The 25068-nt window shown below is 36.3% G+C and overlaps 2 protein-coding genes, 2 long non-coding RNA genes and 1 pseudogene across 4 annotated transcripts; 2 read left to right on the plus strand and 3 right to left on the minus strand.

Annotated features, from left to right (window-relative positions):
* Window positions 1–8481: 8481 nt before the first annotated feature.
* Window positions 8482–12156, plus strand: LOC137718367 (purine permease 3-like). The gene is made up of 2 exons (XM_068457902.1): window positions 8482–9344; window positions 11570–12156. The coding sequence occupies exons 1-2, from the start codon at window positions 8625–8627 to the stop codon at window positions 11897–11899; spliced, it is 1050 nt and encodes a 349-aa protein (XP_068314003.1). The 5' UTR covers window positions 8482–8624; the 3' UTR covers window positions 11900–12156.
* Window positions 12157–16173: 4017 nt separating this feature from the next.
* Window positions 16174–21296, minus strand: LOC137717869 (uncharacterized). The gene is made up of 7 exons (XR_011065830.1): window positions 21190–21296; window positions 19880–21096; window positions 19717–19789; window positions 18918–19326; window positions 18492–18548; window positions 17165–17213; window positions 16174–17083 (listed from the first exon to the last, which is right to left on the minus strand). It is a non-coding gene; the product is annotated as an uncharacterized lncRNA (long non-coding RNA).
* On the minus strand, window positions 21291–22018 carry LOC137717870 (uncharacterized). The gene is made up of 3 exons (XR_011065831.1): window positions 21934–22018; window positions 21759–21797; window positions 21291–21481 (listed from the first exon to the last, which is right to left on the minus strand). It is a non-coding gene; the product is annotated as an uncharacterized lncRNA (long non-coding RNA).
* A 340-nt stretch (window positions 22019–22358) lies between these two features.
* Window positions 22359–23340, minus strand: LOC137717147 (uncharacterized). The gene is made up of 4 exons (XM_068456451.1): window positions 22956–23340; window positions 22761–22872; window positions 22592–22660; window positions 22359–22498 (listed from the first exon to the last, which is right to left on the minus strand). The coding sequence occupies exons 1-4, from the start codon at window positions 22980–22982 to the stop codon at window positions 22359–22361; spliced, it is 348 nt and encodes a 115-aa protein (XP_068312552.1). The 5' UTR covers window positions 22983–23340.
* LOC137717148 (pentatricopeptide repeat-containing protein At5g27460-like) lies at window positions 22981–24950 on the plus strand (annotated as a pseudogene).
* Window positions 24951–25068: the final 118 nt, after the last annotated feature.

Consider the following 25068-nt stretch of genomic DNA (forward strand, 5'->3'; position numbering starts at 1 on the left):
GCGTTACATGACAATTTCATAACCATTACCATCAAATACCTTTCTTTATAAAAAAAACCATGTTATCATTCATCCATTGATCATCCCATTTCTCACTTGATTCTTCATAAATTTCATGACAAAAAAATGCTCTTTCAACGATGATAGTAACAACTGAAAGAGTTAATGTTGTTGTTGTGTCTATCACGTGGGTTTGCATATGCAATATGTATATTTTTTCCAAATAAAAAAAACATGGTGAGGGCAAAGGTGTCTCCATGGTTGAATGCACTTACGTACACGTATAATCTATATTATATCTACAATATAATTTGACGTTCACAATGTAAAGGTCAATTTTGTTATAGTAATATCAATATCATTATGTGTAATTAATTATGCTATTACGATGCTGTGTAACTTTTGTAATTCACACGTTTAATCTGATATAACACTATTGTACGTTACTGCAAATAGATCATAAGTGAACTACGATCAGAATTTTAAGAATTAATTCCTTATATCGTCTCAATTGCTCACACTTCTAGTAAATAAAGGCTGGAAACCAAGATTGACCTTTATTTCCCAAGAAAATTAGAAACGTCCACATTTTCATGATCCCAAATTAATGAGTCAAATACAAAATCTCTCTTTAACTTTGATAGTTAAAATTGAGTAATGCAAATTACACAAATGAGAACCAATTTTCAATACGACTGTTAAAGATGTATAATTATGCCATTGACTATTCAATAATCTTGTGGTAATATAAAAATATTGTTGTATTAAAAAAATTAAATAAAAATAATAATAATCGTACGCCTCATGATGATGGCCACCTCCACTACCCTTGGTGTAAACGTTGCTAGACGCCTTCCTTTTGTCACACTCTCTGTGTCACTACCCCTGGCATATTTGCTCATTGTTACTCTATTTTAAATGCAACTATGTCGATGTGTATAAAATCAAAACACTTCGTCTAACTCTTTCTTTTGTCGCAACCATCTACAATATATATAGATTACTCTAACTCTTTCTTTTGTCGCAACTATCTACGTTGTTATTTCACTACAAAGACAAACTAGCTAGCCGTTTGGTCTCCTAGATAGCTGTAATAGTCAATATCTTTATAAAAACGTACCCATCATTATATTATCGGGTAAAGTACAAAAGACTACCTCAACTATTGGTGTCATGACACTTTCATACCTCATCTTTTAAAATTGACAATGTCATACCTTATCTTTAGAATTTGGTCCAATATTATACCTTCCGTTACTTGACCGTTTACTTTTCAGTTAAATGCTGACGTGACTTGATTCAGAGCTCACTTTCTATTAAAAAATCATTAAAATATTATTAAAATAATAATAATAATAATAAAAAAAAGCAACCCTCAGTTCGTCCCTCTCCCTCCCTCCCCCTCCTCTCTCTTCTTCCAATCTTCATCTTCTTCCCCCCACTTGCAACCCCCCAAAAAAAAAAAAAATTCCAATTTGTCTTCCCCCCACACCCAACCTCAGTGGAGGATGGGTGCGGAAGAGGATGTGGAGAATGGATGTGGTGGATTTGGGGTTGGCAGGGGGTTGAGTTTGGGAGGGGGCACGAACTGGGTTCGCTTTGGATTTGTTTTTTTTTTCTTTTTCTTCCCCTTCTCCTTCTTCTTTTTCTTTCTGGGTTGCGCCCGGGGGGCGGGGGGGGGGGGGGGGGGGGGGGGATGTGGACGAACTGGGTTGGGTTGGGTTTTTTTTCCTTCTTCTTTCTGGGTTGCAGGGGGGCGAACGGGGTTGGGTTGGATTTTTTATTTTTTATTTTTTATTTTTTCTTCCTTTTCTTCTTCTTCCTCCTTCTTCTCCTTTTTTTTTCCTCTTATTCTTCTTCCTCTTTCTTCTTCTTCTGCGGGGGGATGGGGAGAGAGTTTTTTTTTGGGGGGGGGGGAGAAGGGACGAACGAGGGATTTTTTTTAATTTTTTTTCTTTTCTTTATTATTTTTAAAAAATATTAAATAATTTTTTTTAGTTTTAGTTACTATTTTATTAATTTTTTAATAGAAAGTGGGTTCCGAATCAAGCCACATCAGCATTTAACTGAAAAGTAAACGGCCAAGTAACGGAAGGTATAACATTGGACCAAATTCTAAAGATGAGGTATGACATTGTCAATTTTAAAAGATGAGGTATGAAAGTGTCGTGACACCAATAATTGAAGTAGTTTTTTGTAATTTACCCTATATTATTTTTGTAAGCCTCGTTTCTACATTAGACTCCAATATTACCAATCCAAACTTACTTAGGTGAGTACTGATCAAATAGCAAAGTTCACCAAAGACAAATTAAATTAAATATTTGGGGTTTTTTTGTTTTTTTGAACAAAATTACAATGAAAATCTCCTTAAGATTTCTAAGGAGAGCTACAATCAACGTACACTCAACAATATCAAAGGGAAGTTTTGAAGACAAATTTCTAGTGTTTGTCAAAGTCTTTATTATTCTTTTATTTTCTCATTAGTGAAAATCTTTAGTATATTTTTCAAGTTATGAATATGGTTTGTTAAAATTTCAAAGAGACGAGGTTCACATCGATATTGTTCTTAACTTACTTAATTACATGTGCAATCCAATATGTGTGTAGTTTCTTCACAGATTCACAACCAGTGATGCAATTAGAAGTGAAAACACTTGATACAAGTTGTAAATTTTGTTTTGAAGTCCCCATTATAAAATGTTTGAATTGTTGGGTGGATGTGTTGTTTTTGTTGTTATATTGTCCGCAAGTTTTAGGAAATGTTATAGTTTTAGGGGAGGTTCTGCCAAATTTTCGATAGAAAATAGAATTTGTCTAATGTTTACTTTGTTTATTTGGTAGTTCAAAAATAAAATAAAATAAATAAAAAAAAAAAAACCCAAGAGCCCATTCAGACTTCTAAAGATGTCATAGACCACTCGCACCACCACCATTACGTGGGATCCTCGACATCGTGTGGCTGCAACAAAGGAGTAGCACAGTGCATTGGGCAGCGACATTGGCTCGATTATTAGGAATCATTGCCCCCTCCTGTGGGAGTCATGGAAAGCTGTCCCACCTGAAGTCAAAGAAGTCATTCTTCATGAATTATCGGCGAGTATTTTAAACCTCAAATACTAATTTTTATTAAAGTATACAAATATAAAAAAATTTAACTACTATTTATTTGTTGAGTTTTGCAGCATCATTATGAGCTCACGAACCTCGATGCCAATCAAAACCAGTACATCAACGAGCTTTGCGCCAGTAGGTTCACTCAATGGAAGAGCGAACTCCACAAGCATTATGAGAAATATGATGGTCCGCTAGGATGAATGGGAGTGGCTCTATGACTATTTTTAATACGAGAAACACCTCATAAGTGTAATATATATTTCAATAATATTTAATCAAAATTTTTTATATTTTTTAATAATATTTTAATATTTTCATTAATTTTTTATAAATATCTAAACTAATATATTTTATTTTAATTTAGCAGAAAAAAGTGAAGGCAAACTAGATCAATCGGTCGAAGAAGAAACTTCTTCACTGCTCTGGCTCACGATGCTTCTCTTATAGGTTGGAGGAGCGACGTAAGGTAACCGTATATTTATTTTAAGTTTTGATTTTTTTACTCTTTATTACACAATTGCTAATCTATGTGTTAATATTTTTTTTTTATTTAAAGGGTCAAAGTTTCCTGAGATTGACATGTTCAATGAGGTGTACATTCAGCTCGAGGATGAGCTGACGGAGCAACTTCATGTAAGTTATTTCAATTTTTTAATATTCAATTAGTATTAATATTAATTACATGTATATTAAAATTAATTTGTTTGTTTTCATTTTTCTAGTCCACCATGGTGGAGAAAGGCCAGACCGTTCTAGAGGAGGTGGTTTCCCAACTTCCCCTAAAGACACTGATTGATGAGGTGTTTCCCCCTAAGGAGGCGAGTTTTCAGATAATCACGGACACACTCGATCAGACCCTTAGTCGTAGGCAGGAGAATGTTCACCGGGGGCTTGGGAAAGCCCACCTTCAGCACCCGTCTGCCTTATCCTCCAGGCAGAGAACAGAAGAAGTCGAATCACTGACATCTGAAGTGGCAGACCTAAAGGAGTAGATTGCCACCTAGCAGTCTCAGCTTGCGGCCCAAAGCAGTTTGATGAACCAAATTCGTCTCGCCCTTCAAATCTCTAACATTCGGTTCTCTGATGTTGAACCACCTCCAACTCCCCCGCCGCAGCAGCTACGACCTCCCAGCTCCCCCAACGCAGCAGCAACACCATCAGCAGGCGATTGTGACGTAGACAACTACATATTCTAGTTTTTTTAAAAAAAATTTTAAATTTTAAAATATTTCTTTTCGTTGTATGTACACTTTCAATAATTTTTTAATTCAATATTCTTCTTTACATTTTCTGTTTTTAATTTCATTAAATTAATTTATACATAAAACAATATTATCAACATTTAAAAGGAAATAATAAATAATAAACAAAAAAATAAAAATTATTTTAAAAAATTAATTTTAAATCATACTGATATGCCTTATTTCCGTCGCATAAGGTTCTAGAGGTCAAACCCTATTTTTGTCGCTCGAAGTATCATGTGCAACAACCACCAATTTCGTCGCACAACATTCATTTCGCACGACGAAGCACTTTCCTCCATCACGCAATGTCTGACGTCATCAGCTTTGCACAACAAAATTTGCCGACATCCTCTTCGCTGTCCAATATTTCCAGCAACCGTATTTGCCTTTGCGCGACGGTTGTCCTTTCGTCGCCCAAGCAATTATGCTTAGTAGTGAATACAACAAGTTAAAGATGTCTATGTATACCATTAACTATTGAATAATCTTACGCGTCTTGATTGGCACCTCCACTACTCTTGATGTAAATGTTGCTCGACGCCCTTTCTTTTGTCACACCCTCGGCGTCGCTATCTATTGCTCCATTATTTCACTCTGACACAGCTAGTTCATTTCTTGCTCTCTCCTGCCCTACAACACTTAACGTAACAACGAAACACATATTCATTATCGGGCCGGTCCTGTGATTTCAGCATCTGTGTGAAGACCTCACGTGGATGCAAATGGAAACCGATCATGTTGAAAAACGTAACGCTACCATGAAAAAGCTCATTCTCATTATAAGCTGCATACTTTTATCTATAGGCACATGTGAAGGTCCATTGGTTATGCACCTCTACTTCATCCATGGAGGCAAACGTGTGTGGCTTTTGAGCTGGCTTGAAACTGGCAACTGGCTGATCATCTTCATCCTCTTAGTCATGGCTTATTACCACTACTGCAAGACTGAAGGCTTATTAACAAAAACATTTTCATGAAGCTCCCACTCTTTATAGCTTCTACCATCAACGACATCCTCACCGCCCTGGATGATGAAAATTTGATTTCTATTCCAAGCCAAAATACTGATGCCACCACCATACTGTGTCATTAGACTTTTACCTTTCTTCACCATGCATAATACTTTATGCATTTGAATGGTATTATGTATGACATTGAGAAATAATGATAATATTCAATAATTTAATAGAAAAGAAGATTTGCGACTAGCTTTGTTATTTAAAGTCTCCATGCTTTTCTCATGCTAACTAAACTACAAAGGTTACAACAAAACTACATACAAGTCATCAGTTCAACCCCTTCTCGACCTTTGTGCATAATCAGTTGGTATAATTTTAGTAATCAGTTTGTACATTTTCAATAAAACTACATATATGCCATCGGTCCAACCCGTTCTCGATCATTTTTGCAAAATTAGTGTCAAAAACATGTAGAATCATTTTTGTATCCATTGTTCTCCTGGAAGCATGAAGTCCATCGTACCCGAGATGAGAGGGAAAAAAAGAGTTCCTGATTTAACATTGCCTGGTCCAAAGCCTGCCTATTTGCTAACTTGGATTCACAGATTCATCAGGAAGAACACTAAAAACTTGTTTCATTTTTTAATACTAGATGGCAGAAACATACATTTGATGCAAAAGATCAAACTAGCTTGGACTTGTGACGCAATTATAGACTTCTGAAACTAACAAACTTAGACCATTCAGATGGGATGCGAGTAAGAGAAAAAAGAAAATAATAAGAGAACGAATGACATTTTCCCCCCACATTCACAACATTCAAATTGAGTTATTAAATTATGAACAGGTTATTGGTGGCTACAAATTAATGAGCTTTGAGTTGTCTTATAGAGTGAATAAGAGATAGGTTAATTTGTTGACTTAAATATCAGATTGGGGATTTCAAGAAGCCTTTTTTTTTTTTTTTTTACTCTTAATTAACAATTTAATATATTGTAAGATATAATAAAATTAAAATAAATAAGAAACAGGTTGATATACATTTGAGAAAAAATGGCAAACTTTGTATACAGATAAGAAAACTAGGTGTGTCGAATTTTGGGAATCCTAAAAGTTACGTTTCTGAGATTTCCTTACTTCCATTGCAAACTCAGCGATGATCTCTTGCTTGTGGCTGCCCGGCTTTCTTCTGATCTCCCAAGACAAAAACTTGTTTCTCTGCCTAATCTTTCCTTTGTTCAGCCAACCGAATCTAGTGAATAAGGTAGAAGTGTGAAAAGAGAAAGAGAAAGAAGGGAGCACAGTGTGAAAAGCCTTCACAACTATAAAGGGTATCTTCGTAACTTAAACTCCAGAGAAAAAGAAGGCAATGATGTCATCTTCCAGATGTATGGTTTTATCCTTCCTTAAAATGTTTAAAAAGTGTTATCTCAATATAAAATTAAGTATTAAAAGTGTACTCTAGTGTAATTTTTCCTTTTCCTTATGGGTCCATTTCCTTACCTACTCTGTGGTTAAGAATTTCAAATTAGTTGGACTAAAAAACCTTATTTGTTTACAATTTGGTCTTCTTTGAATTTAGACGATGGAGATAAGAATTTTGAATTTCCATGATTACATTGAATCCAGGCAATTAATGTAACATCCCACATCGCCCAAGGGAGTGGATCTTGTAAGCCTTATATGTATATTCTCATCTCTACTTAGCACAAGGTCATTTGCGAGCTCACTGGCTTCGAATTTCGTAGGAACTCCGAAGTTAAACGAGTTCGCGCGAGAGAAATCCCAGGATGGGTGACCCACTGGGAAGCTCTCGTGTGAGTTCCTAGAAACAAAACCGTGAGGATGTGGTCGGGGCAAAGCAAACAATATCGTGCTACGGCGGAGTCGAGTCCGGGATGTGACAATTTGGTATCAAACCCAATCCTTGGTCGGAAGTGTGCCGACGAGGACATTAGGCCCCTAAGGGGGGTGGATTGTAACATCCCACATCGTCCAGGGAAGTGGATCTTGTAAGTCTTATATGTATATTCTCATCTCTACCTAGCACGAGACTTTTTGGGAGCTCACTGGTTTCGGATTCCATAAGAACTCCGAAGTTAAGCTAATTCGCGCGAGATGTGGTTTTGGATTCCGTAAGAACTCCGAAGTTAAGCGAGTTCGCGCGAGAGCAATTCCAGGATAGGTGACCCACTAGGAAGTTCTCGTGTGAGTTCCCAGAAACAAAACCATGAAGGCGTGGTCGGGACACAAAGCGGACAATATCGTGCTACGGTAGAGTCGAGTCTGGGATGTGGTGGGGACCTGGGGCGGGATGTGACAATTAATATGCCAATTAAGTGAGAAAATTAATTATCTTGAAAGTTTGGCTTTTTTTATTTAAAAAAATGAAAAAGCTGACATGGAAATCTATTAATACTAATTTATGAAAAATTGAAAACCAATAAAATTTCAATCAAAGAATATTAGTGGCTATGAACCGCATCCAAAGTCTCCCTATAATATATTAGTTTTTTCTCAAATAGAAAAACAAATATAAATTCCAGAAGTTCCAACCAAATGAATAATTTCTTCCTATTTCTTTTGAATTTTCATAAAAGTATAAGGATTAGTCTACAGTACCTTTTAATAACAATAGGGTAAAGGTCCATTTTGTCATAGTAATATCAACGTCATTATAAGTAATTAATTATAATATATGCTATTGTGTAACCTTTAATTGTAAATTTGAAAAATTATAATGCATATAATTTTGTAATTGATATGTTTAATTTTAACGTCATATTGTAATATCATTATACGTTAACATACTACTACAACTAAAATGTTAAGAATAATACTTTGTATCGTTTCAATTGCTCACACTTCTAATAAATAAAGGCTGGAAACCAAGATTGACCTTTATTTCACAAGAACGTTAGAATCGTCCACATTTCCATGATCCCGAATTGATGGATCAAATACAAAATCTCTCTTTAACTTTCATAGTTAAAATTGAGGAAAAAAAAAATTACACAAATGAGAACCAATTTTCAATACGACAAGTTAAAGATGTCTATGTATACCATTGACTATTCAATAATCTTACACTTCATGATTGGCACCTCCACTACTCTTGATGTAAACGGTGCTCGACGCCCTTTCTTTTGTCATACCCTCGGTGTCGCTGTCCACTGCTCCATTATTTCAGTCCGACACAGCCGGTTCATTTCTTGCTCTCTCCTGCCCTACGACTTAACATCACAGAGAAACACATATTCATTACCGGGCCGGTACTGAGATTCCGGCCCTCACGTAGATACCAATGGAAACCGATCATGTTGAAAAACGTAACGCTGCCATGAAAAAGCTCCTTCTCATTATAAGCTGCATACTTTTATCCATAGGCACAGCTGGAGGTCCATTGGTTATGCGCCTCTACTTCATCCATGGAGGCAAACGCGTCTGGCTTTCGAGCTGGCTCGAAACCGGCGGCTGGCCGATCATCTTCATCCCCTTAGTCATGGCTTATTACCACCGCCGCAAGACTGAAGGGCCATCAACAAAAATCATCTTCATGAAGCTCCCACTCTTTATAGCCTCTGCCGTCATCGGCGTCCTCACCGGCCTGGATGACTACCTTTACGCCTACGGCGTTGCCCGACTTCCGGTCTCCACGTCAGCCCTAATCATCGCTGGCCAGCTAGCCTTCACTGCCCTTTTTGCCTTTATTCTTGTGAAGCAGAAGTTCACCTCATTCTCCATAAACGCCGTCGTGCTGTTGACTATTGGTGCGGCTGTTTTGGGGTTGAACACCAGCTCTGATCGACCAGAGGGGGAATCGAATAAGGAGTATATTGCCGGGTTTTTGATGACGGTGGCGGCGGCTGCTTTGTATGGATTTGTGCTGCCGTTGATAGAGTTGACATACAAGAAGGCCAAGCAGACCATTACATATGCTTTGGTTATGGAGATTCAATTGGTTATGTGTTTGTTTGCTACTCTGTTTTGCACTGTGGGAATGCTTATCGACAACGACTTCAAGGTTAGTTGTATCCGGCCTCTGCTTAATTATCATCATCCAATTCTACTTCACATGTTAATGGTATCTTGCTTGTTAATTAGTCACATATGCTTCTCTTGTATGAGTTTTTAGACCCCAAATTTTCACAACAACCTACTTAACAGTCGTACAAATAGACAGTCTAACAAGAAATATTATTTTCGACCGAAAAAAAAAACAAGTGCTAATGTAATTTCCAGATATGGGTAAAGAGTTGGCAGGTAACGTTTCTCTCTTCACTAGCTATCTGGACCCCGTTTAATTGGGGTCGATCACTCCTATGTGAGACCAACTTGTAACAAAACGATGATCAATACAATATAATAAGAAGAATGCTAGTTATTTTTTGCAGAACCTAGTAGTTTAGGAATACAGTTGTGTAAATCATATCGTGTTTGAAATATCCTTGTAGCTTTTATCATATTTTTTAAACTAGATATTATCATATTAGAATATTATTTTATTAGAATTGTAATTTTATTGAGGGTAAAGAGTTTATTATAAGTAAATGCAAGTGTCACACACTTTATAATTACATATGTCTCTACTGTTGTGCACATCTTCTTTCTTTATTTTTATATTATTCAGTAAATCAAACATACTTTCTATTGATCTTTTCTTCATCTTTTATTTTTAAGATTCTACGTGATGATTTGAACTGCCTTCTTAGTCACTTTTGAATCTTTATCTTTAAAAAAAATTAGTTACACTTTCTGTAAAAATAAAGACTTGATGATTTGAACGGTCTATAAAAAGAGATCATCCAAGTAAAGTTGTAGAATCTTAAAAATGTAAAAGAAAAGCGACACATAATAATTAGTAAATATCTTTAAAATACCAGCACTCCTTTGCCAATGGCAGAAGTAAAAGTACTTATCCTCGTAGAGCCAATAGAACATCAAATATATAAAGTGGCTTTTATTTAGAATTTCGAGGAGATAAACTTTGGCTGGCCAGCTTTCATGTTTATAAAGTCCAGAAAATCCACCAGGTTTTTTTACTTTTCCTAGGCCTATATCCTCAGTCGGTGTATTCAATTGGCATTTTAAACAATTTTAATTCTTTTAATGAATCTAGAAGTATTCAATCATAATTTTAACCGATTATTGAAATTTAAGGTGTATTCAATTAGAATTTTAAGATAGTTTATTAAAATTCTTAAAAGTCCGGATGTATTCAATTAGGATTTTAAAGAAATTTATAACATTCCATATGTATTCAATTAAAAATTGATTTTAAAGAATTTTAGAAAGTTGAGGAATTTGAGGGAATTTGAGAGATTTTGTGTGTATTTTAAGCATCTACAAATCTCACATCTCTTCATAAGATTTCGAGGGAATTGAATCAAAATTTTATATGAAATCTTTACAAATCAATTAATAAACTCTATAAAAATTTATAGATTTATAAATTCATTAAAGTCTTTCAAATTAACAATTGAATACACCTCCTAAAACTCGATTACTTCATGATTTGAATTAATCTAAGAAGTTATTGTACCAACTACCAACTAATAAGTGTGACTTTATTCTACTTTATTGGTTCATATGTACTGATTTCGCACTAGATACCATATATTTTCAACGAACTGTAGTATCAGCCATGTCATAAAATTGTGAAAATTTTGGTATTTTTAATTATTTTATCATTATTTATAAAAGATTTTTGTTGCACATGAGATCTTACTTACGTTTTTGTACAATTTAATCTCATAAAAAAAATTAATAAAGGGATGAATGAGCGTAGAAAATCAGTGGTATATAAAACAGATATTTGCTTGGTAAGATCATTTCCAATGGTTGGGCTAAAAGCCAAAATTTTGAGCCCGAAAAATTTAGCTTTTAGCCCAGAAATAGCTTTTCTGCTCCAACCGTTCTAGTCTAAAATTTTAGCCTGAGATTATTAAAGAATGAATTTAGGCTTTTTTTTTTGTTAAATTAATTTTTTTTTTTAAATAAATATGTAGACTATCGTAAATTAATTTTATGAACATTTTAATCTAAAAAAATTTAAATTCCGATAAATATTGAGTCGAGTCCACTTTGATTTCTGGGCTAAATTTTGGGGGGAATTTGGCATTGGTTTAGCATTTAGCGTTTAGCCCAAAATTTCTCCTTGGGTTGGAGTGGGTTTGGGGGGTAATTTGGCTTTTAGCCCACCATTGGAGTTGGTCTAAATGGTCTAATTTATTTACTACTTTTTTTCAGGTTATTCCAAGAGAAGCAAGAAACTTCGGTCTGGGGGAAACCAGTTACTATGTGGTGCTGGTATTTAGTGCTATAGTGTGGCAAGGTTTTTTTCTGGGAGCCGTAGGAGTCATCTTCTGCGCCTCATCTTTGCTTTCTGGAATTCTAATTGCCGTTTTGCTCCCCGTAACTGAGGTCCTAGCAGTTATTTTTTACCAAGAAAAATTCCAAGCAGTAAAGGGAGTCTCTCTTGCACTCTCTCTCTGGGGATTTGTCTCTTACTTCTATGGTGAGATAAAACACAGCAAGCAAGAGGAAAAGGGAAAGGAAGCCGAAATTTCAGAGAAATAGAAAGATACACCAGAAGCAACACAGGTTCCTCATCAACTGGAACCCTAGCTTGAACCCTGGCTAGTCTGTAGTCACAAACCCTAGTTGGAGTTTGAGAACGAGGGAAAGGCCACCTCTGCCGTTTGGCATTTACAAATTCGTCTATATTTCGCTTTGTTTGAATCATTTTCCTACAGTGGTGTTTATATATTAGTTGATTGTAAATAAAACTGTTATTAGCACTCTAAAAATCTCATTATCTACTCTTCACAAGTATATTTTTCTTTCGAATTATAGAAAATTTAGAATACAAAATAAGATTTTTAAAATGCCAATAATAGTTCTCATTATAAATTGTAAATTATTAGTGAGCGTTGTATGCGTTAAAGAACATGGAAAAACTGTCAACTTTTTAAGCTTTACTTATGTGTACAAGTTTTGATTAATTATGAAAAAAAAATAAAAATTTTCTTTGCCGGCCGTATCCTCAATAATTTCTCAAAAGAGTAATGCCATGTTTTGATTCTTTATCTTTTCACTTACTTTTCCTCTCTAATCTTAGGATGACTAAGGTCAAGTCTTCAAATTGCTTAAGACATTTATTTAAGTTAGCTACCAAATCAGTAGTTAGTATTTAGTTTAGTGATAACAATTTTATAAATTTTTTTGACAAACGATAGGATGTACCACTAAATAGATCTGAAATAGGCCCTATATTCTAAGTTAAGATCCAGCTAGCTATAGTCGCTGAAGGATCACTTCTAGGTTTTAATATAACTAATACAAAAAGCATAGATCCCCATCTCCATACAATAATGTATTAGTTCGGGCGAAGATTTCTCCGGAGATGGCTCATCGGCACTCAACACAGCTCCCTAAGGGGGATTGACATTTTAGATGTATAGTCGAGCTCTTGCCTGCTAATATGTTGCAAGAGGAGGACATAAGGTGCCCTTGTGGGGCCTTAGGTGTAGACCTTAAGACTCACAATCAAAACCAACTAAGTGCTAGACATGACACTACTATCTCAATATAGCAGATGTAAAACAAGATTGTGTTTAGTCGATTACTTGCACCCCAAGTTACTCAGACTTCTTGTTATCAAAAGATTGTCGTGGATGGGTTAAGTCCACATTAAGTTCTTTTTCTTGCCTTGTGACCAAGGACTTTCAATTCATAGTCTTGTATATTCGAATGAGGGCAGTCCAAATCCCTTAAGTCATTAGTTTGGTTCTAGATTGGTTTTAAATGAAAGCATATCCATTAAACTGACCAGATCCAGATACAAATAAGACTTTTAAAGTAGGAAATAGGCAGATATGACTTGAATACATACTGGAGAACGCATTAATTAATAGATCTACAAATTCAGAAAGTAAACAAAGAGCTTCAGGCAAGACAAAAGATAGCTTTTGTGAGGGAGATATCCTGAAAAAGGACTAAGATTTGGGCTGATTACAGCTTTTAGATGCAAATCTGGCTTGAGAGCAAAGTTTGTATGTTTGTTTGTTTGATTAGTTGAGTGTCCTTGTCTTTGGGCCCTTTTCCTCCTTTTAAAGGCAAATTAGCCCGACTGCAATGACTTTACTCTTGCCCAAAAGCACTTGGAGGGTAATGAGTCATCAGCTTTTTACTTGTATTGCCACGGAAAATTACCTTTTGGCTGATTGTGAGTTAGTCCCCATCACTTGACATTTAAATCATAGGCATATGGCCTATGTATTAATGAGAAGGCGCCAATTTATCTTTGGGTTTGATGCTTGGGCTTCAGGCAAGTCTTCCTTTTAATTGGCATTTCTGGACTTCCACACACTTGCAGCCCAATGTTCAAATATTAACCCAAACAATATTAATGCATACCAATACAACACCAGAAAGGATTCAATCTTGTAATTTGAACCGTTCATTTTTCATATTAATGTTTGTCACTGTTGTCCAAGTATTAACTGTCAATGATACAATGATACATAGATATCTACAATGAGCACTAGTCTCTTTGTTTTTTTTCTCCGTGTTCCTTTTTTTTTGGTCGAATAGGGAGGTTTGTCTAAAACATAAAACTGATTTTTTACAATGCCCTAAAGTTTAAGTAATGGGCGTCTTGCAAAGAGACTTTCAAGTTTTAGTATCATTTTGTTGTGCATCTAGAAATGGCGTTTATGAGCATGTATTTCTTACATCAGCATTCCCAAACGGGTTCTTAGAAGCTACAATCAATGGCGAAAATAAACACATGCACCACTCTTATTCAATAACTTTTTTTTCGTCAAGGGCTCATATATACTGCCCGAACTTGTGTAAACGTATGTTAAACATTTAAAACAGGGCATATCGTTTTTCAATTATAGGTCACCAAAATATTTTGCAATATACATTTCCTTTACGTAAATCCTATACATTTCCTTTACGTAATCCTCAACAACTCCAATTAACTTATACGAACTTTCATCCTGCAAAAAGAGAAAGAAAAAAGAAAGAAAGCAAGTTAACGATCAACTTAAACTGCTTTCATAATCATCCAGCCCAATCCGACCGTGAGCTCTCACTACGACGAAGACACTAAGTCGAAGCTAGCCTTTTTAACACGTTTTCAAGACGTTGATGACACAAGTCACCAATACACCACTGCGAAAATGGCTGACATGTCAACCACAGAAAGCTGCTACACAAGTAGTAATAATAATGACTACAAATACTAATCTTCAGTAAACATGGAAACACTTCAGCATCAATGAAAGTTCAAAGAACATAGTAAGACCTATACGAACATATTTTGACCTGCATAATTGGCTAAAGGGAATTGGTAGGACAAAGAAGCACTTCAACAGATGGTGAAAGCATACATACCAGGGCCCGTTTGACAATGAAGATACCACCTAAGTAAATTACTTAGCCTCATTGGCATAGGAGAGACTGGTTCAAAAACCTAATTTTAAGCTAAGGGCCCGTTTGATAACCATTTCGTTCGTAGTTTTTGGTTTTCACTTTTTCTACTTGAGATATGGGGTAAGAAGAAGGGATGGACGAAGAATGATGGGAGAGAGGGGAAGAAAAAGGAAGAGTGAAAGAAAACAAATCATTGAAAAGTAAGAACAACTTAAAATAGTTGTTGGTTTTTGGTTTCTAGTGTTTGTTTTCTGTGCCTTTCCTTGTTCATTTCTTCATCTCTACCACCATCTCTTATTCCGTTCTTCTTTATCCCTGCTTATCCCCGTGTAGTTCCCCTCTATCACTAACACAAAAAGTGAAAACAAAAAACGAAATGGTTAACAAAAGGGCCTGAAGCTTACTACCAATATCAACACCGAAGTATCTTAAATGGTTGTTACCAATCTCGATAGCTCCTTATCTGGCTTGATAATTATCTAACCACTAATAAAAATGTTATATATACAACAAAAGTGACCACTAAAAGAAAAAATTTCAGTGTGAAGATTGAAAAGAAGTACAGAGCCAATAATTAGACAACCATTATTTTCAAACTTTTACATTGAGAAGTTGCACTTCTATATAACCAATTGAGAAGTAAGATTAAAAAGGACAGCAGTAAAAGGGTGGGGAATATATTGACAAGTCGTGAGAAGATTGGTACCTTTAATTAACAGAACTCCTAAGAATGGGAAAGACAGCATTCTCTATATCACTGTAAAGTGGTCTATGTATCTCGATCAGAATTGCCTGGGGCCAGCATTCAGCCCATGGATTTGTTCAGCAACAAAAGGATCAATACGAATATCGAGAGTTGAAGCATAAACCTGGGCTCCGAAACATGTTCAAGGATTCTCTGAAACCTGTAAGTTCAACCAGTAGATAGCTGCTGATAAAGCCTGTTATCCAGTTAAAGATAATCATCATCATCAGAAAGTGACTAAAAGATTCATCAAAACTTAGCCTGTATTTCAGTTAATTGATGTATGCTCATTTGACTGCACCAAGCCGTTTTGAACATAAAATTCACATGTCGAGCATTTTACTATGCCTTCCACCAGTCACATTTAACGAACATGAATACAGGATTCAGATTGACACAAATTAAGGACATGAGGTTAAAATTCTTCATATTAGAGAAGCAGGAATTTTGAAACAGTTAAGAAACTGAAGGGGTGATAAGTGTATCTTACCCTAGAATCTTATACGTGGCTTAAACACTATCACATTACACAAGCAACCAAGTACTGTTATAGATGTCTATGTTTCTGAGAGGGAAAAAAAGCATCACATAACAAGCATTTTACGAGTAAATGGCCTACCAATCTCTTTTGTTGGAACTGGAAGTACCGTCTCCACCCATAATTTCCTCCTCCGCAAAGTCTTCTAATGTAGCATTTTGCCCTTCGTTGATTTCACTTTGTAAAAAAAATAAGAAAGATGAATGGGATAAAAGCATTCTTGTAGCTCACAAATGTAGAACTAACTGCAATGTCAAAAAACCATTAAACCTAGAACTGCAGTTCGTTAAAGTACAGTAATATAGAACATGATATCAGTCTTAAAAGGTACTCATCATGCAGCAATAGGGCTTCCTCTACATGTCTGTAAAGACTATGTATACAGCTGTGTAGAAAATTAGAAATTAATCTAGAAGCCCTACGACAGCCAACACCAGGAAAAGAAATTGACCGAAAAAGTGTGAACAAGTTCCAGTGAGGCCTTAGCCTGTGGGCCATTAAGATTTTGAAATTAAAAATTTTAATTTGTAATATATCAGTTACAAGTTTAACCAAGAGTATGCTAGTCATTGACTAAAAACAAAAGAGTATGCTAGTCAGTCGTCTCTGCCAGATAATAACACAAATCATTCACAGAGCAAACCAGTGTTGGTAGTTAACTTTAGTTCAACTTAGGTTTCTGAGCACGGGGGTAAACCAGCAAGTAGAACAGTTTTCACTTGATCAGACCAACGCGCATTTTCATAAATTTAAACGGTTCTTTAGGGGCAAAAAAGGATAAGTCCAAGTATAAACAAACACCAATTAAAACAAATGTTTGGTCTAAATGATCTAAAGGACTCAAGTAATAATCATATTACAATGTAATATGTGAGTAAACAGTGCCAAAAACAAATGTGCAAACAACAAAAAAGGAAAGTATTAAGACGTAAACGTATGATATACATAATTACAAAGACAGCTTACATGGGAAATTTAACCCGGAATTGCACATATTGATCTCCATGCTTAACTAGAAAACCATGTTTTGGCAGTCCTGCAACAACCTTCTGGCTAAGCAAATTTCAATAAAAAAAGGGTACTAGATTTTAAGCATTAAAAAGAATGATATAGTTACGTTTGCCTCTGAGTACCAGATGTTGTCCAGGCTGAACCCGCTTTGGTATCTAACAGGTCCATAATTACAAGGAAGAGTCAATTCGATGTAGGATCAAGAAGAAAGTGGAACAGAGAGAAATATGAAGACAAGCAGAATTGAAAGAGAAAAGTACTCAATAGGCAAAACAGAAATCCAATCACAAGAAGGAGCCAATCTATATGGTAAGTCAGCTAATAAAGTCTTATTAGGAAGCACCAATAACTAACTCACTAAAATAAATATTCAGCCTAATTCACACTCAATCATCTGCCCCTAAACAAATAAGAATGTCAACCACAATGAACGTCATCATAGTGGGAACTGGGCGGTGGTAATATTAGGCAATGCATGGATGATCAGTTTCCCAATTTAACTACATTTGTTTCTTTTAACATACAGCATACTGAGTTTTACTCTCATTCTTTATTATTTGTTTTAGTACTTCAATCCTCATATAAAATTCAATAAACGCCCCTTCTGAAGAAGCAAAGAACATAAAAAGCTGCCGAGACTGATATACAACATATTAGATTCCTGACCTTAACAATATTTTATTTTATTTTCAAATCAGCAGGATGGAGAGACTCCAGCTATGTTGCATGGACACTCCGAAACCCTGAAGTTTCAGACACCCCGACACGGTCAAGACACGGCAGGGGCTTTTTTGTAAATGTAAAAGACATTTTTGGGCAGTTTTGTAAATATAGAAACTTCTAAAACCTAAAGTTTGCCGACCTCCTCTTCAGTCCTCTTTCTCTCCAATTAGAGGCCATGATCTTTAGTAATGACGACAATGAAGTTCACGAGAAAATTGAAAGAGAGACTTGAAGATCATTGAGACTTGAATCCTGTGTTGTTTAATTATTATGTTTGTGTTATTTTAATTATTATGTATGGTGAATAAATTTGATGAACACAAGTACTTGTTATCTATGAATTCGAAGCATTGTTTTTAATATATGTAATATCTTTACTATATTTTAATTGCCGTGTCCTAGCCATATTCGTTCCTTACTTTTTGAGATTTGCTGGTTCGCCGTATCTGTGTCCTTGTCTGTGCAACATAGGACTACAGAGCTATACTGCATCTTATACTTAGCTTATACCATATCGTACTTGATAAAGTAGTCAAGATCCCTGAACCCCAAACTCATGCGATGTAGTTGAGCGTACTTCATAAACTATGCAAGTTGCCTAACAGAACTAACAAAGACCACTTATTCGAGTGGCTACACAGAAAAGTATTCGCAACAAAGTTTCAAGTTAATTAGATACTGGAGGCTTAAAATAAAGAGAAAACTCTTACTTTTACTTCAATCTTCCCAGATAAAGCTGGTACCTCAACCGTACCACCAAGAATAGCCTGAAATATTCAAACATTCACCATCAAAAGTAATATTTAACGCCTGTAAAAAAAAATATTTACACAGGATGCCTACTGGAAAATAACTTGCATCAGATACTTTATCCATTATTTTTTTTTTGAAGTACAAATAAAATAATTAGAGCAAACATGGAAGTCCCCAAAAGAAACAGATAGTACTAAGTTTTAGAAAGACAAAAAGAAAACAATAATGAGGATGCTAAAAGAATGTTGGAAAAGATAAAGACAGAGATAATATCATATGGTACAAAAAGGAAAGCACCAGACATTGCCAAAAGAAAATATCTCATCATGTAGAGTAGAAACAAGATGGCTATTAGTCATATGAATGCAAGGAATCATCCTCACTTGTGTAAAGCTAATATTCGAGTCCACATAAAGATCTGCACCGTCTCTAGCAAAGATAGGATCTTCGTCAACCTACACCAAAGAGAAACAGAATTTGACAGGGCATATCAGGATACGCATTCACAACCATACTAGCTTCTATACAATGAGTCACTTGAATGCAATTGGGTCAAGTTTAAATTCTCATATGCTGTGAAAAAATTCCAGAAGCTTGACACAATTCCAGTTTGTCCTCTTTTTTAGGGCGAGCAAAGGATTAAGTCCTCCACAACACTTAGATTATTAGAACATGCTATAAAAGAAAGAGTAAGTTGTGCCTTTAGTTTAATGTATAGCCAGCCTGCCGCGCTTCCTCGTGCCCCACTATTCCCAGCCTCTGGAACACTGATTGTATCTCCAGAATCCACACCTTTTGAGAGAGAGAGAGAGAGAGAGAGAGAGAGAGAGAGAGAGAGAGAGAGAGAACTTAGGTAAATAATGAAAGTTCAATTTGAAATCACAACATATGATAATATCTGAACAGTAAAGTGAGAGAAGCTTCTTGTAATGACTCGAAAGTACAATACACAATGGCAAACAAGCATAGCAAAGTAGCTTCTTTCGTATCAACTCTTGACAAGATTGTCATGTTTTCTGAACTTGTATTCAATTGACCTTTTAACTCTGTCTCCCTATATAAATATACAATACAAGTTTTCTAGAGCCAAATTATATTTATGTAACACAAATAGGAGAGTATGCTGATCAGAAAGCCCATTGTTCAATCCCCATTAATCAATTCAAACAATTTATTACCAACCTGCTGGTATCGAAACTTAAACCTGTCTAACACCTTCAATAATCCCTAATCCTCTGCATGACAAGCAATATTCCTGCAACAGGTAGATAAATTAAACACCAACAGTATTACTTGCATCCATCTATTAACCAAAATAGTTTTCTCGTTGGGAATCAAGTTAAACCTTGATTATTTGGCCCGATCCTTAACACGTACTGCATGTTGATGTGAATGGAGGAACTGTAACCTGGTAGGAGATTAAAATTCAGAACAGACTATTGTAGTTAATAATTTGTCACACTTGTAGAATGACAAATATAAAATAACATAAAAATCATCTGCTCAAACTGACTCCTTTTAGAAGAAATATTTCCATAATCATCATTAGTGGATAGCCACGCCCATCTGCATTATGAAATATAAGGTACTAGAGACATTACTTATAAAAGGGGACAAATTGTTACATGGAAATCATGAAAACGAACAATGCAAAATAATGAATCCAAAATGTGTGCAAACTTTTCGACAATAATCTTGTTTGAACTATTGTTTCTCATTGGGATTATAGAGTGGAGTTATTCATCACTCTCCTGACAGCAGGGTTTTGCTTAATGCCATCCAAATACAATTCTTTGTCATAATGGTTCTAATCTACAGTCATTTCTTCTTTCACTCGTGTTTTTTCTGTCCTAAGTGATAGCATGCTGCTAGCGTACTTTGTTTGGGAACTTATCAGATTTGTGATTTGGGGAGGGAACCTTAAAATGGATTCTAGAGTCCAAAATCTTGGTGTTAATCCGGAATCAAAGATAATAGAACTTCAAAAGCCAGAACCTTGAACTCTGACCAGACCCAACCTTGGACTCTGACCAGGCCCAAACAGTACTTCAGATACAAACCCCGACATCCAGCCACAGACCCCTGAACTGGAACACATATTCTAAACCCTGTAACCTGGACCCTAACAAGAACGAGAAATTCCACAATTCCCAACGTGAAATATCATAGTCACACATAATGAAAAAATCAGAGTCCAAAAAGTGGTTCCTTATACGACTAACCAACAGAATTTATACTAAACATTAGTCATGATTCTTAATTTCTATACAACCAAATTATATAAAATAAAATAAAAAAAGAGTATAAAAAGAAATCCATTGTCATATAAAAGAGAAAATAAATAGATAGTCATCTATATTATGGTCAAGGGTTTCCAAAACACACAATGGTTTTAATTTTTTAGATATATGTTATATTTAAGAGATTTCCTATTAAAAATCACAATCAGATCTTCAAACATTTAATCTACTCACAGCATGAATCACAGGGAACATGTGAAATGACAGAGAGATGCTTTGTGCATCTTTTAGCAGCTTCAGTGAAAGAAAGTGACAACTCCACCTATGAAACACATTAAAAACATTAATCATTTCAGCTTGGAAGTACAGAACGCGAACCACATGACAAATGTAACCATAAGCGAACCAAGTTTACCTGGATATTTGATCCAGCTTGATCGAACTCATGTTCAAAGATCTGCAGTATCAAATGTCTATCAGAGTAAGATTAAATTGATTAAGGATTTCAACAAGCTGCATTAAGTTTTATGATAGAACAGGCACTGAAATACCTCTTGAAATATTTTATGGAATGAACTGGAAAAATTAGTTTCAAGACCATAACTAAACCCCTCTGCCCCAGCACTACCCTGACTTTGATTCTCATTTCTAAACCCCTCTGCACCTCCAGCAGTATATCCTACATTTTCTGACCCACTTGAGCGCACCTTCATTGAACAAAAAGAACAACTGAGTCAGATTAAAAAACAGTATATGGGATTAAGGATTTTGATTGCAAAGAAACTATTAAACCTTTGATGGCACTAGTAGAACATGCACACCACATTCTTCCAAGTAGAAGCAAAATAAAAAGTGAAAAAGGGAGTAATCACAACTGAGTACTTACCAAATAGATTTAACTTTTAAACTACAAAAACTAGCTAAAACAATGTGGAGGTGTTTGTGTGTGTATGAGAGAGAGAGAGAGTGAAACGAAGTTATTACCCTGTCATATTGTGCCCTCTTTTCAGGATCTTGCAAAGTCTGGAATTAACAATGAAAAAAAAGAAGATTAACGCAAACCCTACACACCAAAATTTATGATTGCTTGGCAACAGCTCCCTTAAAATTCATACAGAAATAGAAGTTTGGTAAAATGCGACCCGGCCACAAGTCAAACCTCATAGGCATCTCTTATCTCTTGAAATTTTCTTTTAGAAGAAGGATTGTCCCTATTTACATCTGGATGGTATTTCTTGGCAAGCTGCATTCATAACAGTGTCAAAAATTACCATACTGTTTATTATGGAGAATCCCTCAACAAGTTACTCTATAATCGGATACGAGGGCAAAGAAACACGAATAGGGAAAGGACATGACCAGCATTATTGCACATTTCACATTCCAACTTAATACTTCGTACAATATTCATTCGCATCGAAAAAGTTCCTCTCACAGTCCACAACCAACCAGAAATTTTTCTTTCAAACAAGCAAACTCATTTTAAACTGAACCAGACGCTGAACTAACATATTAAGTTTCATTGTATATGCAATGCAATAGCCTTAGCCACGACATTCTTTCTATACAAACTAGACCTCAAAATCACACCCAAAATCCTTCATACATGCAACTGAAAATCTGAAAACTGCCCGTGCGAAAAGCACTTTCAATCGCTTCTCCGCTTGCATTTTTCGAAACACCGAAAGTCTCGTAATAATCTCGTTCAGGTGCGCGGCAAAACCCTGCAAAGATAAGAACTTTAAGCCATAAACCCACAAAATTCTGGTTGCCACCACTCCAGAGCTCGAACCAACAGACCTATAACGTGTGAAAACCTGAGGCATGGAAATAACGATTTCCCAATGAGCTAGCCAAACCAGCCACCGCACCGCCAGAGCTCGAACCTAAGTTCAAACACTATAGAAATTAAGAACGGTTCCAACTTCTACAATACCTACAAAACAGTCAGGCAGGAGCAATGAAAGCAGCAGCAAATAAGCTCACCAGGTGTTGGATACAATGCCTTATTGAACGAGGAGAGGCCCCTATGCCAATCAGCTTGAACAATAGGCGACTCTGCCGCCACCGCCACCGACGAGACCAAACGCCTCCGCAGCTGCATTCCAATACGTAAATTCTATGAATAAAGCAAAATTCATGAAGAAAACAGAATCAGTCTTCGAGCTTCGCGTCGCTCACCAGGCCGAGGAAGCTCCATTTTCGCATGTCTTTTTACAGAGGTGTTTGATTCGGCTACCGTGATCGAAGCTCCAGAAGTAGCAATCCGGTAATTTCACCCGCCGCCGACTGGGTTTTGTTTCAGTACTTTGCGTGCCCCGGGGGTTTAAGTCTTTAACGAGCACAAACGGTGCCGTTTTAGTGTTACAATTCATTTCAGATATTCTGGGACTGGGACCCACCGGTTACACTCCTGGATCTTCCTTAAATCCTGCTGTGAACTCCGCCGTCCTGGACTTTCATTGCTTGGCCGTGTACTCGTCGCCGGCCTGAGATGGTGGTCCCGCATTTTGCAAGCTCGGCAAGGCGGAGGCATCTGTCATCTCTCTGCTCTTGAAATGATGGTCGCAGGGACGACGAGCTTCAGAGCAAGATTTTGGGGCTGAGAAAACCGGTTTGCAGCGCGACCACCGTGATTCAGAATTGGGTCGACGGAGGTCGCAAGGTCTGCGTTTTCTAACTCCGCGGCGTCTCCGTTCAGCTCTTGAAGTCTAAACGCTTCGGCCACGCTCTCCAGGTTTCAATTCTTGTTCTGTTTGCTCAAAAATGTTCTTAAAATTTGTAAATTAGGACATTCTGCAGAGTTTTTTTTTTTTTAGATTAAAGTTCTCAATTTCAAATAAAAGTTTGGAAGTTTAGTGAATTTAGAAAGAGAGGGGTAATAGATTGCTCATCTCCGTAATGCAATGGTTGATGGGGTTAGTTTTGAATTTGTAGATTGTGTTTCTGTTGATATCAGGTGCTAACATGGATGGAAAGCCGAAGCGATTTTCGCCAGGTGATCATGCAATGAGGTTGCAGTCAACCATAAATGTGAATGGTATGTTGGAAGCTGAAGAGTATTTTGAGCAACTTTGCACTGCTTTAAAAAAAAGCTGCTTGTCTCCCTCTTCTTTGTGGCTATGTTGTGGGGAGGGACACAGAGAAAGCCGAGGCGCTTATGCTGAAGCTTGGTGGTTTGGGGCTCATTGTGAACCCTAACCCGTATAATGAGATGATGAACCTGTATATGTCCACATCTGAATTTGGGAATGTGCCCCTTGTTGTACAGCAGATGAAGAAAAACAAGGTACCCTTAATTGGTTTATCCTATAACCTTTGGATGAATGCGAATGCCAAGCTATCCTGGTTTGGTTTGGTGGAGATGGTTTATAAAGAAATGTTGAATGATAAGAATGTCAAGGTTAGATGGAGCACTTTGTCTTCTTTAGCTGGTATCTATACGAAAGCAGGCCTTGTTGAGAAAGGCAGTTTCGCCCTGAGAATTGCTGATAAAACCGTGTAATTGCATTCGCCTTGGTTGTTTTTTCCTCATAATATGCGCCTGTAATGAGTAAAGAGGACATTCTGCGACTTTGGAAAGCTAGTAAAGCGGTTGCTGGGAGAATTCCATATACCAATTACATGCAGATACTGTTGTGGTTGGCGAAGTTAGGTGATATTGTAGAAGCCGAGAGGATTTTTATGGAGTGGGAATCCAATTGCTTTAGGTATGATATTCGAGTCTCCAGTGTCCTTCTTGGTGCATATATGCGGAATGGAATGACTGAGAAAGCTGAGGCCTTGCTTCTGCACACATTGGAGAAAGGCGGTCAACCAAATTATAAGACATGGGAGATCCTTATGGAAGGAAGGTTGAAAAGCAACATGGACAAAGCCATTGAAGCGATGAAAAAAGGGTTTAGTGTGTTGCAAGATTGTCATTGGAGGCCATCAGATGATACTGTAATCGCCTTTGCTGATTATTTCGAAAAGCATAGGAACATTGAGGATGCAAATTGGTATATCAGAGTTATCCATTTATTTGGTTTTGCAAGTTTGACATTATACAAATCACTGCTTAGAATGCGCCTTTCTGCTCAGAGATCAGCCTCTGACATCCTGAAGATGATGGAGGAGGACAAAGTCGAGATAGTTGAAGATACTTATGCCCTGGTTCAAGCCTTCAAGGTGTGACTAATTAATTTGAATTTTAATATTTATTGATTTAACGTATTCATTTATGTTATTTTATTCAAAAATATGGTAAAAATACGGGTAGAATGCATGAATTTTATATGTATTTTTGAAAAAT

This window comes from Pyrus communis, chromosome 15, assembly GCF_963583255.1.
Source record: "Pyrus communis chromosome 15, drPyrComm1.1, whole genome shotgun sequence".
Lineage (NCBI taxonomy): Eukaryota > Viridiplantae > Streptophyta > Magnoliopsida > Rosales > Rosaceae > Pyrus > Pyrus communis.

What these genes read in the sequence shown, in the direction of transcription:
- LOC137717147 (XM_068456451.1), bottom strand. Translation starts at nt 22,982, where the DNA reads ATGCGAAAATGGAGCTTCCTCGGCCTG. An exon ending in AATGGAGCTTCCTCGGCCTG is followed by an intron (nt 22,873 to 22,955) that starts GTGAGCGACGCG and finishes ATTGGAATGCAG; the next exon opens with CTGCGGAGGCGTTTGGTCTC. An exon ending in GGCATTGTATCCAACACCTG is followed by an intron (nt 22,661 to 22,760) that starts GTGAGCTTATTT and finishes GTTTGAACTTAG; the next exon opens with GTTCGAGCTCTGGCGGTGCG.
- LOC137718367 (XM_068457902.1), top strand. Translation starts at nt 8,625, where the DNA reads ATGGAAACCGATCATGTTGAAAAACGTAACGCTGCCATGAAAAAGCTC. An exon ending in TTATCGACAACGACTTCAAG is followed by an intron (nt 9,345 to 11,569) that starts GTTAGTTGTATC and finishes ACTTTTTTTCAG; the next exon opens with GTTATTCCAAGAGAAGCAAG.